Source organism: Muntiacus reevesi, chromosome 2 (assembly GCF_963930625.1).
Source record: "Muntiacus reevesi chromosome 2, mMunRee1.1, whole genome shotgun sequence".
Lineage (NCBI taxonomy): Eukaryota > Metazoa > Chordata > Mammalia > Artiodactyla > Cervidae > Muntiacus > Muntiacus reevesi.
In genome coordinates this window covers 272,003,450-272,016,537 of record NC_089250.1, presented here as the reverse complement: position 1 = coordinate 272,016,537, position 13,088 = coordinate 272,003,450, and the positions used below count along the sequence as shown (strand labels likewise).

General features: G+C 39.6%; 1 protein-coding gene across 1 annotated transcript; it reads right to left on the bottom strand.

Annotated features, from left to right (window-relative positions):
- Positions 1 to 1,805: 1,805 nt before the first annotated feature.
- On the bottom strand, positions 1,806 to 2,747 carry LOC136161668 (vomeronasal type-1 receptor 4-like). Its single transcript, XM_065926694.1, has one exon. The coding sequence runs from the start codon at positions 2,745 to 2,747 to the stop codon at positions 1,806 to 1,808; it is 942 nt and encodes a 313-aa protein (XP_065782766.1).
- Positions 2,748 to 13,088: the final 10,341 nt, after the last annotated feature.

Sequence of the window (13,088 nt, the reverse complement as noted above, 5' to 3'; positions counted from 1 at the left end):
CACCACATTAAGAAAAGGAAAAGTAACACAAGATTGTGTCAGTAGATGTAGAAAAAGCATTGACAAAATCTAACATCCATTCATGGTAAATACTCTCAGAAAAATGGGCATAGAGAAAGCACAACTCAACATAATAAAGGCCATTTATGGCAAACCCACAGAGGTGGATATCTGAAAGAGTTTTCCTCTAAAATCAGGACCAAGGGAAGGATGCTCACTCTTGCCACTCTGGTTTAAGTATGTGGAGGTCCTAGCCACAGCATTTGGACAAAAATGTAGTAAGAGACATCCAACGCCTAAGAGAAGAAGCAACACTGTCACTACTATAGAGAAACGATATTTTATATAGAAAACCCTAATATTTCCACCAGAAAACTAACTAAAAAGAACAGTACACAGACACACACACGCACACCACACACACACACACACACACACACACACACACACTGGAATATTCCCCACTCCTTAAGAAGAAAATTTTGCTGCTTCTAAGATAGATGGACATGGATATCATTATGTTTAGTGAATTAAGTCAGACAGATAAAGACAAATACTATATATTATCACCTGACATATGAAATCTAAAACTAGTACAAATGGATGAAAATAATGGACTAGAAAAAGACTCTCACACATAGGAATAAACTAGTATTTACCAGTGGGGAGAGAAAGTGGGAAGGGGCAAGACAGAGTAACGATTTAGAAGTACACACTACTATGTATAAAATAAATAAACTACAAGGACATACTTTACAGCACAGGGAATATGGCCAATAGCTCTTAATACCTTAAAACAAAGTGTAACCTATATATTGAAGCACAATACTGTACCTCTGCCACTACCATAATACTGTAAATCAACTAAAATTCAATGAAAAATTTAACATAAAAGAAGAGTTGTGCATTGTTATATGTGGTTGTAATGGCAGTCATATTACAATAATTGCATGTAACAAATTATGAAATCTTGCACTTTAAATTTACACAGTCATATGTCAAGTATATTTCAGTTTAAAAAATCTGCTGAAATATAGTTTTTTTTCAGCGTGTTTTTTATTGTACTTCACTTCAAACTGCTCATTTCTACATGAAAATATTGTAATGTGCTAATCTCCCTGCAACACTCTTTCTAATAAATACTGCCATCTCTCTTAACATTTAAATCAGTTCTAATGAGGTGGATGAAACTGGAGCCCATTATACAGAGTGAAGTAAGCCAGAAAGAAAAACACCAATACAGTATATTATGGAATATATATGGAATTTAGAAAGATGGTGATGATAACTCTGTATACAAGACAGAAAAAGAGACACAGATGTATAGAATAAACTTTTGGACTCTGAGGGAGAAGACGAGGGTGGGATGATCTGAGAGAATAGCATTAAAACATGTATATTGTCAACTGTGAAACAGATTGCCACTCCAGGTTAGATGCATGAGATAAGTGCACAGGGCTGGTGCCATAGGATCAACCTAGTAGGGAGGTGGGAGGGAGGTGGGAGGGGGGTTCAGGATGAGGAACACATGTAAATCCATGACTGATTCACATCAATGTATGGCAGAAAAACACTACAATATTGTAAAGACCTGTTGTTTATTGCATAAACCTGAACTCCTTCTCTACAAGAAAACATTACTGATATATTCATATTTCATGACAATATAATTCAATTGGTCTTTATATTGAAGAAGATACTTGGAATGTCCAGTATAATATTATCTTGAGATTTCAAAATTTAAGTTAGGATTCTGAGGGTGAATAAATGAACTGGCAACCAATCATTATAGAAATAAATAAAATTCACACTTTTCTCATAATAGTAGAGGACTTTGCATTTCTTATCCCAGCAAGATAGAGCCTGTGTACACTGGAGTTATGGCTCATGAGCAAAAAGGGGCTGACAGTTGGGAAACACGCTGCAATGATTATAGTGATGTCCACAAGGAACTGGCTGGGCTGATCAAAAAGAGCCAAAAGAACTTGACAGATGGAGGAAAGAATATAAAAGTAGACAAAGGTGCTCCCGAGGAGAAGGATGGATTTAGTAGCTCTGGACTCAGGGGAGGACCTGGAGGAGGCGTCAGTCCTACGAATGTGCCGGACCTGCTGCTTATGTCTGTACAGGATGAGAACCATGTAGCTGCCGGTCCAGAGCGTGAGTCCCAAACATAAAACATCAGGGAATAATAGCAATGCTGCATACAAGGCGTCTTCAGTTTTGTCAGTAACAATAGAAAAACAGTAGCCAAAATCTTTTTCACCTGTGATGTTTCTGTCACTCCATTTGCCAGTCATATGGAAAGGAAAAATGACATTTACCAGCATTTGCAGGAGCCAACACAGGAAAACAGAGAGAACCACGTACTTGGGAGCTGTTACTTTCAGCACTGCCCACGTGGAGTTCCAGGGACTGATCGTGATCACCTGAAAGACACTCAAGAGGAAGATGCTACTGATGGACACTCCCCTCCCCACTCTGTGCAGAAAGAAGAGAAGTTTGCAGCCAACATCACTGCGGATATGCTTCCACCCAAAGACTGCCATTGTGTGGGGGACTCCTTTACAGAGGAGGACCAAGGAGTTGGCCACAATCAGGTGCTTAAGGATCAAGTCTGTGGACCTTAACCTGTAACCCATGAAGTGAAGGACGATATAACTGCAAAGGAGTGAGAAATTCCCCAGAATTCCAACCACGGTCTGTGTTACGATGATCATGCCTATTATTAAAAAGCTGCTGGCCATCATTTCAGTTCACAGTCACTGGTACCTTGGAGTTAGAATGTCCTGCGTGGGAATATGAGGCTTGGGTTACGTGCATTGTGTCAACTAAAATCCAAAATTCTCCATTTAACAATAGTTCCCAATTGGAATTATTTGCTTCTTGTGTTTCTGTTACCAGCAGCCTTTAAAGGGTTCCGTGTATAACATTTAAAAGAACTAATATGTAAAATTAATCACTGAAGATTCTCATGTTAACCCTTCTTTATTCATCACCAATTTATCAGGCAGAAACCTAAGAGACCTTAGTTATACAGAGGAGTATTACCTACCCCCAGACAGGTTAAGTCTTTGTCAAACCTGCTTCTTAGTGCAGAGTGAGGACCGAATCCCACTGGGATACTCAAGGCAGTGGTTTGAGGAAACACCCAGGTGCTTAAATGATTAACACCCTGCATTCCACCACAGAGGGTCCAAGTTCATTCCCTGGTCCAGGATCTAAAATCTCATGAACTTTGATGCATGGCCAAAAGCAAAAAAAGAGAGTGCACTGATCACCAGCCATGCCAAACAGCAAGTTAGTTGCAGGCATTTAATAAACCAGATCTATACTGGATTTTGATTTCACAGCTTTTCTGTTTATAGACCTATGGTATTTTTAAATTTTCATATAACAAGATTCCATTTATTTGTAAAACTTTACTCTATGGTACCATGTATTATGAATTAAGTCTTAGCATCTTAACACATGAACATCACTGCTGGCAGCAGAATACAGCAGAAACCTGTGTCACAAAAGACAATATCATGAAGATGAGAATGTGTCACTCTTTGGATGGCAACAGAAAGACTCTTTAGTTCCCATGAGAGAAACACACCTAAAATAACATGTATTATAGAAATGTTTGAATAATCATATGTAGGCAATAAACCTTAGGGCATAAAACACTAACATGTGATGAAACAGTTTAAGTCAAAACAAAATTATTAGTGTCCAATCATACACTGAAACAGTATGTTATTGTCAGAGCTCAGTGAATATATTAGCAATGAATTAATATTTGCAGTTGACATTAAAATACAAGACACAGAGGAAAATTTGGCACTTATAAAGCATGTAGTCTTCTGTCTTTCATAAACTGACGTATTAGATTTGCTAGAATGTCAACAAATTGGTGTCGGTGTCAGTTTCTGATGTGATCACTTACCCAGAATCTTGACCTGCCTTTCTCTCAGAGACTCAGCTGCTCTGACGAAAATACAACGGACATATCTTCCAGCTACCAGGACAAGGGCTCGGTGGGATGGTCATTATACCCAGTATGTGTGTGGGAGGGAGGCAGCCAGATCCTGATATATGGGTTTGAGACGCTGTCCTCCCCTCCCGTCCCATCAAAACTGCAATTATCATTTCACCTGCAGCAGCAATGGGAGTGCAGGCTTGGGAGCTGAGAACATTTCTGGAAACTTTTCTCTCAGTTGTTAATTACTGGAAACAATTACAAGTTTCTAGTTAGCAGCCTTAGGAGACAACTGGCTGTACTTGACAGGCATTTCTTTTCCATGATCCCTGAAGGTAATGGTCTCATGAGGAAGAAATGCTGAAATCACACATATTAGGGGTTGACACAGACCATGTGCATCCCTCTGGATTCTTCACTTCCCTGAGATAAGTCTCTGCCCTAATGCTAGTACTTTCCTCACCTTCAACCATTGAATGGAACCATCATTGAAAGTATTGGTAAAGAAATGGAATGAGACAAAATAACTGGGAAGTATATTCGAAGAGACAAAAGGAAAAGGAGGAATATCATCAAGAATTCATGATAGGAACCACCGGCACAACTTATATCAATTTAGACTCATTTTCATAATTCAGTGCCAATTATTATGGAAATTTTGTAGGAAATAAACTTTATTATTATTATACACTGTGATAGGAATTGCCCAGAACAATAAATAGAAAAAAGGGTGAGGGTTTCAAAATAGCTATAAAATAAAACACACAGATCTGATGGCTCAAATATTTTATCAAGTGCTTAATTCAGGAGCATCCTGGAGAGGTAACAATATGCCACTAAAACCAAGTGCATCAGTACAAAATTAAAAGAAAATCTGAAACGCAAGTAGGAGGCTTCACAAAAAGCAAACACACTGACAACTTGATCCTGTACTTCTAGCCTCTAGAACTGTGAAAAACTGTTTCTGTGAAAAACTGTGAAAACTATCTATGTTTGAACCTCCCAGGCTGTTGTGTTTTATTAAGGCATACCTAAAATGAAATACAAACTGTAAGAGTCTATCTGTTTGATCCCGGGACTTCCAGGAGTGATCCTGCTATTTATGTCAGAGTAAGTTTTGCCTATGTTCTCTTCTAGCAGGTTTATGGCGTCATGTCTTCTATTTAACCCTTGGAGCCAGGTTGAGTTTATTTTTGTGTATGGTGTGAGGGTGTGATTTGACTTCACGGATTTACATGAGGCTGTCCAGCTACCAGAGAAGAGTGGAGAAATATCTCGAGAAAGCGTGAAGAGAACAAGCCAAAGCGAAAACAATGCACAGCTGTGAATTTGACTGATGATGGAAGTAAAGTTCGATGCAAAGAACAGTATGGCATAGGAACCTGGAATGTTAGATCCATGAACCAAGGGACATTGGAAATACTCGAATAGCAGATGGGAGGGTTGAACGTTGACATTTTACGAATCAGTGAACTAAATTTTTGGAACAGGCGAATTTAATTCAGATACCCATTATATATACTACTGTGTGCAAGATCCCTTAGAAGAAATGGAGTAGCACTCATAGGTAACAAAAGAGTCTGAATTGCAGTATTTGGGTGTAATCTCAAAAGTGACAGAATGATCTCTTCGTTTCCAAGACAAAGCATTCAGTATCACAGTAATTCAGGGCGATGCCCCAACCAGCAATGCTTAAGAACCTGAAGTTGAACAGTTCGATGAAGACCTACAAGACCTTTTAGAACTAACACCAAAAAAGGGGTCCATTTTACCATAGGGGACTGGAATACAAAAGTAGGAAATCAGGAGATGCCTGGAGTAACAGGCAAGTTTGGCCTTGGAGTACAAAACGAAGCAAGGCAAAGGCTAACAGAGTTTTGCCAAGACAACGCACAGGTCTGAGAAACACCCTCTTTCAACAACACAAGAGACAACTCTACACCAGATGGACATCACCAGATGGTCAACACCAATATCAGATTGATTATATTCTTTGCAGCCTAAGATGGAGAGGCTCTATACAGTCAGCAAAAAACAATATTAGGAGCTGACTGTGGCTCAGATCATGAACTCCTTATTTGCAAATTCAGACTGAAATTGAAGAAAGTGCAGAAAACCACTAACCATTCAGGTTTGACCTCAATCAAATCCGTTACAATTATACAGTGGAAGTGACAAACAGTTTCAAGTGATTAGATCTGATAGACAGAGTGCCTGAAGAACTGTGGACGGAGGTTGGTGACATTGTACAGGAGGCACTGTTCAAGACCACATCCGAGAAAAAGAAACGCAAAAAGTCAAAATAGTTGTCTGAGGAGGCCTTACAATTAGCTGAGAAAAAAGAGATGATAAAGGAAAAGGAGAAAAGGACAGATATACCCATCTGAATGCAGACTTCAGGGAATAACAAGGAGAGATAAGAAAGCCATCCTCAGCGATCAATGCAAAGAAATTGAGGAAACCAATAGAATGAGAAAGGCTAGATATCTCCTCAAGAAAATTGGAGATACCAAGGAAACATTTCATGCAGAGATGGGCACAGTGAAGGACAGAAATTGTATGGATCTGACAGAAGCAGAAGAAATTAAGAAGAGGTGGCAAGAAACACACAGGACTATACAAAAAAAATCTCATGGCCCAGATAACCACGATGGTGTGATCACTCACACACACCTAGGGCCAGACATCCTGGAGTCTGAAGTCAAATGGGCCTTAGGAAGCATCATGACAGAAAAAGCTAGTGGAGCTGATGGAATTCCATTGAGCTATTTCAAGTCGTAATAGATGACGCTATGAACGTGCTGCACTCAATACATCAGCAAATTTGGAAAACTCTGTGGCCACAGGACTGGAAAAGTTCTGTTTTCATTCCAATGCCGAAGAAAGGCAATGCCAAAGAGTGTTCAAATTACCACATGATTGTACTCATCTAACAAGCTAGCAAAGTAATGATCAAAATGCTCCAAGCCAGGCTTCAAGAGTATGTGAACCAAGAACTTCCAGATGTACAAGCTGGATTTAGAAAAGACTGAGGAGCCAGATATCAAATTATCAACTTCCACTGGATCATCGAAAAAGCAAGAGAGTTATGGAAAAGCATCTATTTATGCCTTATTGAACACAACAAAGCCTTTGACTGTGTGGATCACAATAAACTGTGGGACATTATTCAAGACATAAGAGTACCAGACCACCTGATCTGCCTTCTGTGAAATCTGTATGCATGTCAAAAGGCAACTGTTAGAATGGACATGGAAACATAGACTGGTTCCAAATTGGGAAAGGAGTACGTCAAGGCTGTATATTGTCACCCTGTTTATTTAACTTATATGCAGAGTACATCATGTGAAATGCCAGGCTGCATGAAGCACAAGCTGGTATCAAGATTGCCAGGAGAAATGTCAGCAACTTGGATATGCAGATGACACCACCCTTATGGCAGAAAATGAAGAGTAACTACAGGACCTCCAGATGAATGTGAAAGAGGAGAGTGAAAAAAACTGGCTTAAATCTCAAGATTTGAAACACGAAGATCATGGCATCTGGTCCCACTATCTCATGTAAAATAGATGGGGAAACAATGGAAACAGTGACAGAATTTATATCCTTGGGTTCAAAAATCACTGCAGATGGTCATGCAGCCATGAAATTAAAAGATGCTTGCTCCTTTGAAGAAAAGTTATGATCAACTTAGATAGCGTATTAAAAAGCAGAGACATTACTTTGCTGAGAACGGTCCATCTAGTCAAAGCTATGGTTTTTCCTGTAATGTATGAATGTGAGAGTTGGACCACAAAAAAGCAGAACACAGAAGAATTGGTGCTTTTGAACTGTGGTGTTGGAGCAGACTCTTGAGAATTCCTTGAACTGCACGGAGATCAGAATAGCCAGTCCTAATGGAAATTAGTCCTGAATATTCACTGGAAGGACTGATATTGAAGCTGAAGAACCAATACTTTGGCCACCTGATGCGAAGAATCGACTCATTGGAAAAGACCCTGATACCTCGAAGGATTGAAGGCAGGAGAAGGAGACGACAGGATGAGATCCTTTGATGGCATTACCGACTGCATGGACATAAGCTTGTGCAAGCTCCAGCAGTTGGTGCTGGACCGGGGAGCCTGGCAGCTGCAGTCCGTGGGCCCACAAAGATTGGACGTGATGAGCAACTGAACTGAGCTAATTACATTTGGCCGACGGATACTGGGGAAATTTCCCTATCTAGAATCAACTCATTAGTAAACATAATAGACCTAAAAAATCCACGTGCCATGTAGTATAGCATGACTACCCAGATGATGTCACAACTATGGGAGGAGAAATGTTCATTAGTTATATAATTTTCAGTATGTTTTCAACACTATGGGCAACCTTTACCTCCTGTGATGGTTACTTACAAGGAAGAAGCTAGTATAAGGGGATATGCCCTCACAATTTTTAGTGGTCTTAAATTTTGTCAGATTCTTTGGGACCCCATGGGTTGCACCATGGCAGACTTCCCTGTCCATCACCAACTCCTGGAGCTTGCAGAAATTGATGTCCATAGTCGGTGATGCCATCCAACCATCTCAACCTCTGTCGTCCCCTTCTCCTCCTGCCTTCGATCCTTCCCAGCATAATGGTCTTTTCAAATGAGTCAGTTCTTCTCATCATGGGCCACAATACTGGGGTTTTATCCAGCATCAGTCGTTCCAGTGAACTTTCAGGACTGATTTCCTTTAGGATAGACTGGTTGGATCTCCTTGCAGTCTAAGGGAGTCTCAAGCGTTTTCTTCAACACCACAGCTCAAAAGCATCAATTCTTCCATGCTCAGCTTTTTTTTTACCGTCAAATTCTCACATCCATACATGACTACTACAAAACGCATAGCCTTCACTCTACGGAGCTTTGTTGGGAAAGTAATGTCTCTGCTTTTTAATATGCTGTCTAGGTTGGTCATAACTTTATTTCCAAGGAGCAAGCGTTGCTTAATTTCATGGCTGCAATCACCATCTGCAGTGATTTTGGAGCCCCTCAAAACAAAGTCTCTCACTGTTTCCTTTGTTACCCCATCTCTTTGCCATGACGTGATGGGACCGGATGCCATGATCTTCGTTTACATGTTGAGTTTTAAGCCAACTTTTTCACTCTCCTCTTTCACTTTCATCAAGAGGCTCTTCAGATCTTCTCCGCTTTCTGCCATAAGGGTGGTGTCATCTGCATCTCTGAGGTTATTGATATTTGTCCTGCAATCTTGATTCCAACTTGTGCTTCATCCAACCCAACATTTTGCATGATGTATTCTGAATTTAAGTTAAATAAGCAGGGTGACAATAAACAACCTTGACATACTCCTTGCTCGATTTGGAACCAGTCTGTTGTTCCATGTCCAGTTCTCACTGCTTCTTCTTGACCAGCATACAGATTTCTCAAGGGGCAGGTCAGGTGGTCTGTTATTCCCATTCTTTAAGAATTATCCTCAGTTTGTTGTGATCCTCACAGTCAACGGATTGGGTGTAGTCAATAAAGCAGAAGTAGATGTTTTCCTGGAACTCTCTTGCTTTGTCGATGATCCAGTGGATGTTGGCAATTTGATCTCTGGTTCCTCTGCCTTTTCTAATTCCAACTTGGACATCTGGAAGTTCACGGTTCACATACTGGTTAATTGGATACAGTAAAGCTTAAAGGGTTTTTTTTTTTTTTTTTTTTTCATTTATATTTATTACTTGGAGGCTAGTTACTTTACAATACTGTATAGGATTTTGCCATACATTGCCATGAATCACCCATGGATTTACGTGTGTTCCCCATTCCAATCCTCCCTCCCAACTCCCTCCCCATCCCATCCCTCTGGGTCTTCCCAGTGTACCAGCCCTGAGCACTTCTCATGCATCCAACATGGGCTGGTGGTATGTCTCACCCTTGATAATATACTTGTTTCAATGCTATTCTCTCAGAACATCCCACCCTTGCCTTCTCCCACTGAGTCCCAAAGTCTGTTTGGTACATCTGTGTCTCTTTTTCTGTTTTGCATATTGGGTTATCGTTACCATCATTCTAAATTCCATATATATGCGTTAGTATACTGTATTGGTCTTTATCTTTCTGGCTTACTTCACTATGGAAAATGGGCTCCAGTCTCATCCATCTCATTCAAATTGATTCAAATGAATTCTTTTTAACGACTGAGTAATATTCCATGGTGTATATGTACCATAGATTCCTTATCCATTCGTCTGCTGATGGGCATCTAGCTTGCTTCCATGTGCTGGCTGTTATAAACAGTGCTGCGATGAACATTGGGATGCATGTGTCTCTTTCAGATCTGGTTTCCTCAGTGTGTAGACCCAGAAGCGGGATTGCAGGGTCATATGGCAGTTCTATTTTCAGTTTTTTAAGGAACCTCCACACTGTTTTCCATAGTGGCTGTACTAGTTTGCATTCCCTCTAACAGTGTAAGAGGGTTCCCTTTTCTCCACACCCTCTCCAGCATTTATTGTTTGTAGACTATTGGATAGCAGCCATTCTGAATGGCGTGTACCTCATCATGGTTTTGATTTGCATTTCTCTGATAATGAGTGATGTTGAGCAACTATTCATGTGATTGTTAGCCATCTGTATGTCTTCTTTGGAGAAATGCTTGTTTAGTTCTTTGGCCCGTTTTTTGATTGGGTCATTTATTTTTCTGGAATTGAGCTACAGGAGCTGCATCTATATATTTGAGATTAATCCTTTGTCTGTTGCTTCATTTGCTATTATTTTCTCCCATTCTGAGGGCTGTCTTTTCACCTTGCTTATTGTTTCCTTTGTTGTGCAAAAGCTTTTAAGTTTCATTAGGTCCCATTTGTTTATTTTTGCTTTTATTTTCAATATTCTGGGAGGTGGGTCATAGAGGATCCTGCTGTGGTTCATGTCGGAGAGTGTTTTGCCTATGTTTTCCGCTAGGAGTTTTATAGTTTCTGGTCTTACATTTGGATCTTTAATCTATTTTGCATTTATTTTTGTGTATGGTGTTAGAAAGTATTCTAGTTTCATTCTTTTACATGTGGTTGACCAGTTTTCCCAGCACCACTTGCTAAAGAGATTGTCTTTTCTCTATTGTATATTCTTGCTTCCTTTGTCAAAGATAAGGCATCCATAGGTGCCTGGATTTATCTCTGGCTTTCTATTTTGTTCCACTGATCTATATTTCTGTTTTTGTGTCAGTATCACACTGTCTTGATGACTGTGGCTTTGTAGAAGAGACTGAACTCAGGCAAGTTGATTCCTCCAGTGCCATTCTTGTTTCTCAAGATTGCTTTGACCATTCGAGGTTTTTTGTATATCAATACAAATTGTGAAATCATTTGTTCTAGTTCTCTGACAAATACCATTGGTAACTTAATAGGGATTGCATTGAATCTATATATTGCTTTGGGTAGTATACTCATTTTCACTATATTGATTCTTCCAATCCATGAACACGGTATATTTCTCCATCTATTTGTGTCCTCTTGGATTTCTTTCACCAGTGTTTTATAGTTTTCTCTATATAGGTCTTTTCTTTGTTTAGGTAGATTTATTCCTAAGATTTTATTCTTTTCGTTGCAACAGTGAAGGGACTTATTTCCTTAATTTCTCTTTCTCTTTTCTCACTGTTATTGTATAGGAATGCAAGGGATTTCTGTGTGTTAATTTTATATCCTGCAACACTACTATATTCATTGGTTAGCTCTAGTAATTTTCTGGTGGAGTCTTTAGGATTTTCTCTGTAGAGGATCATGTCATCTGCAAACAATGAGTTCTACCTCTTCTTTTCCAATGTGGATTCCTTTTATTTCTTTTTCTGCTCTGATTGCTGTGGCCAACACTTCCAAAAGTATATTGAGTAGTAGTTGTGAGAGTGGGCACCCTTGCTTGCTCCTGGCTTTAGGGGAAGTGCTTTCAATTATTTCACCATTGAGGATAATTTTTCCTGTGGGTTTGTCATATATAGCCTTTATTATGTTGAGGTATGATCCTTCTATTCCTACCTTCTGGTGGGTTTTTATCATAAATGGATGTTGAATTTTGTCAAAGGCTTTCTCTGCATTTATTGAGATAATCAAATGGTTTTATCTTTCAATTTGTTAATGTGGTGTATTACATGGATTGATTTGCAGATATTAAAGAATCCTTGCATTCCTGGGATAAAGCCCACTTGGTCATGATGTATGATCTTTTTAATATGTTGTTGGATTCTGTTTGCTTGAATTTTGTTAAGGAATTTGTATCTATGTTCATCAGTGACATTGGGCTATAATTTTCTTTTTTTGTGGCATCTTTGTCAGGTTTTTGTATTAAGGTGATGGTGGCATCATAGAATGAGTTTGGAAGTTTACTGTCTTCTGCAATTTTCTGGAAGAGTTTCAGTAGCAAAGGTCTTAGTTCTTTACTAAATTTTTGGTAGAATTCAGCTGTGAAGCCATCTGGTTTTGGGCTTTTGTTTGGTGGAAGATTTCTGATTAGAGTTTCAATTTCCGTGCTTGTGATGGGTCTGTTGAGATTTTCTATTTCTTCTTCGTTCGATATTGGAAATGTGTCCTTTTTGAAGAAAATTCATCTGGTCCCATCACTTCATGGCAAAGAGATGGGGAAACAGTGGAAACAGTGGCTGACTTTATATTGGGGGGCTCCCAAATCACTGCAGATGGAGATTGCAGCCATAAAATTAAAAGATGCTTACTCCTTGGAAGGAAAGTTATGACCAACCTAGACAACATATTAAAAAGCAGAGACATGACTTTGTCCACAAAGGTCCGTCTAGTCAAGGCTATGGTTTTTCCAGTAGTCATGTATTTCTGTGAGAGTTGGACTATAAAGAAAGCTGAGCGCAGAAGAATTGATGCTTTTGAACTGTGGTGTTGGAGAAGACTCTTGAGAGTCCCTTCGCCTGCAAAGACATCCAACCAGTCCATTCTAAAGGAAGTCAGTTCTGAATACTCATTGGAAAGACTGATGTTCAACCTGAAACTCCAATACTTTGGCCACCTGGTGTGAAGAGCTGACTCATTGGAAAAGACCCTGATGCTGGGAAAGATTGAAGCCGGAAGGAGAAGGGGATGACAGAGGGTGAGATGGTTGGATGGCACCACTGACTCAATGGGCATGAGTTTGGGTAAACTC

What these genes read in the sequence shown, in the direction of transcription:
- LOC136161668 (XM_065926694.1), bottom strand. Translation starts at nt 2,747, where the DNA reads ATGGCCAGCAGCTTTTTAATAATAGGCATGATCATCGTAACACAGACC.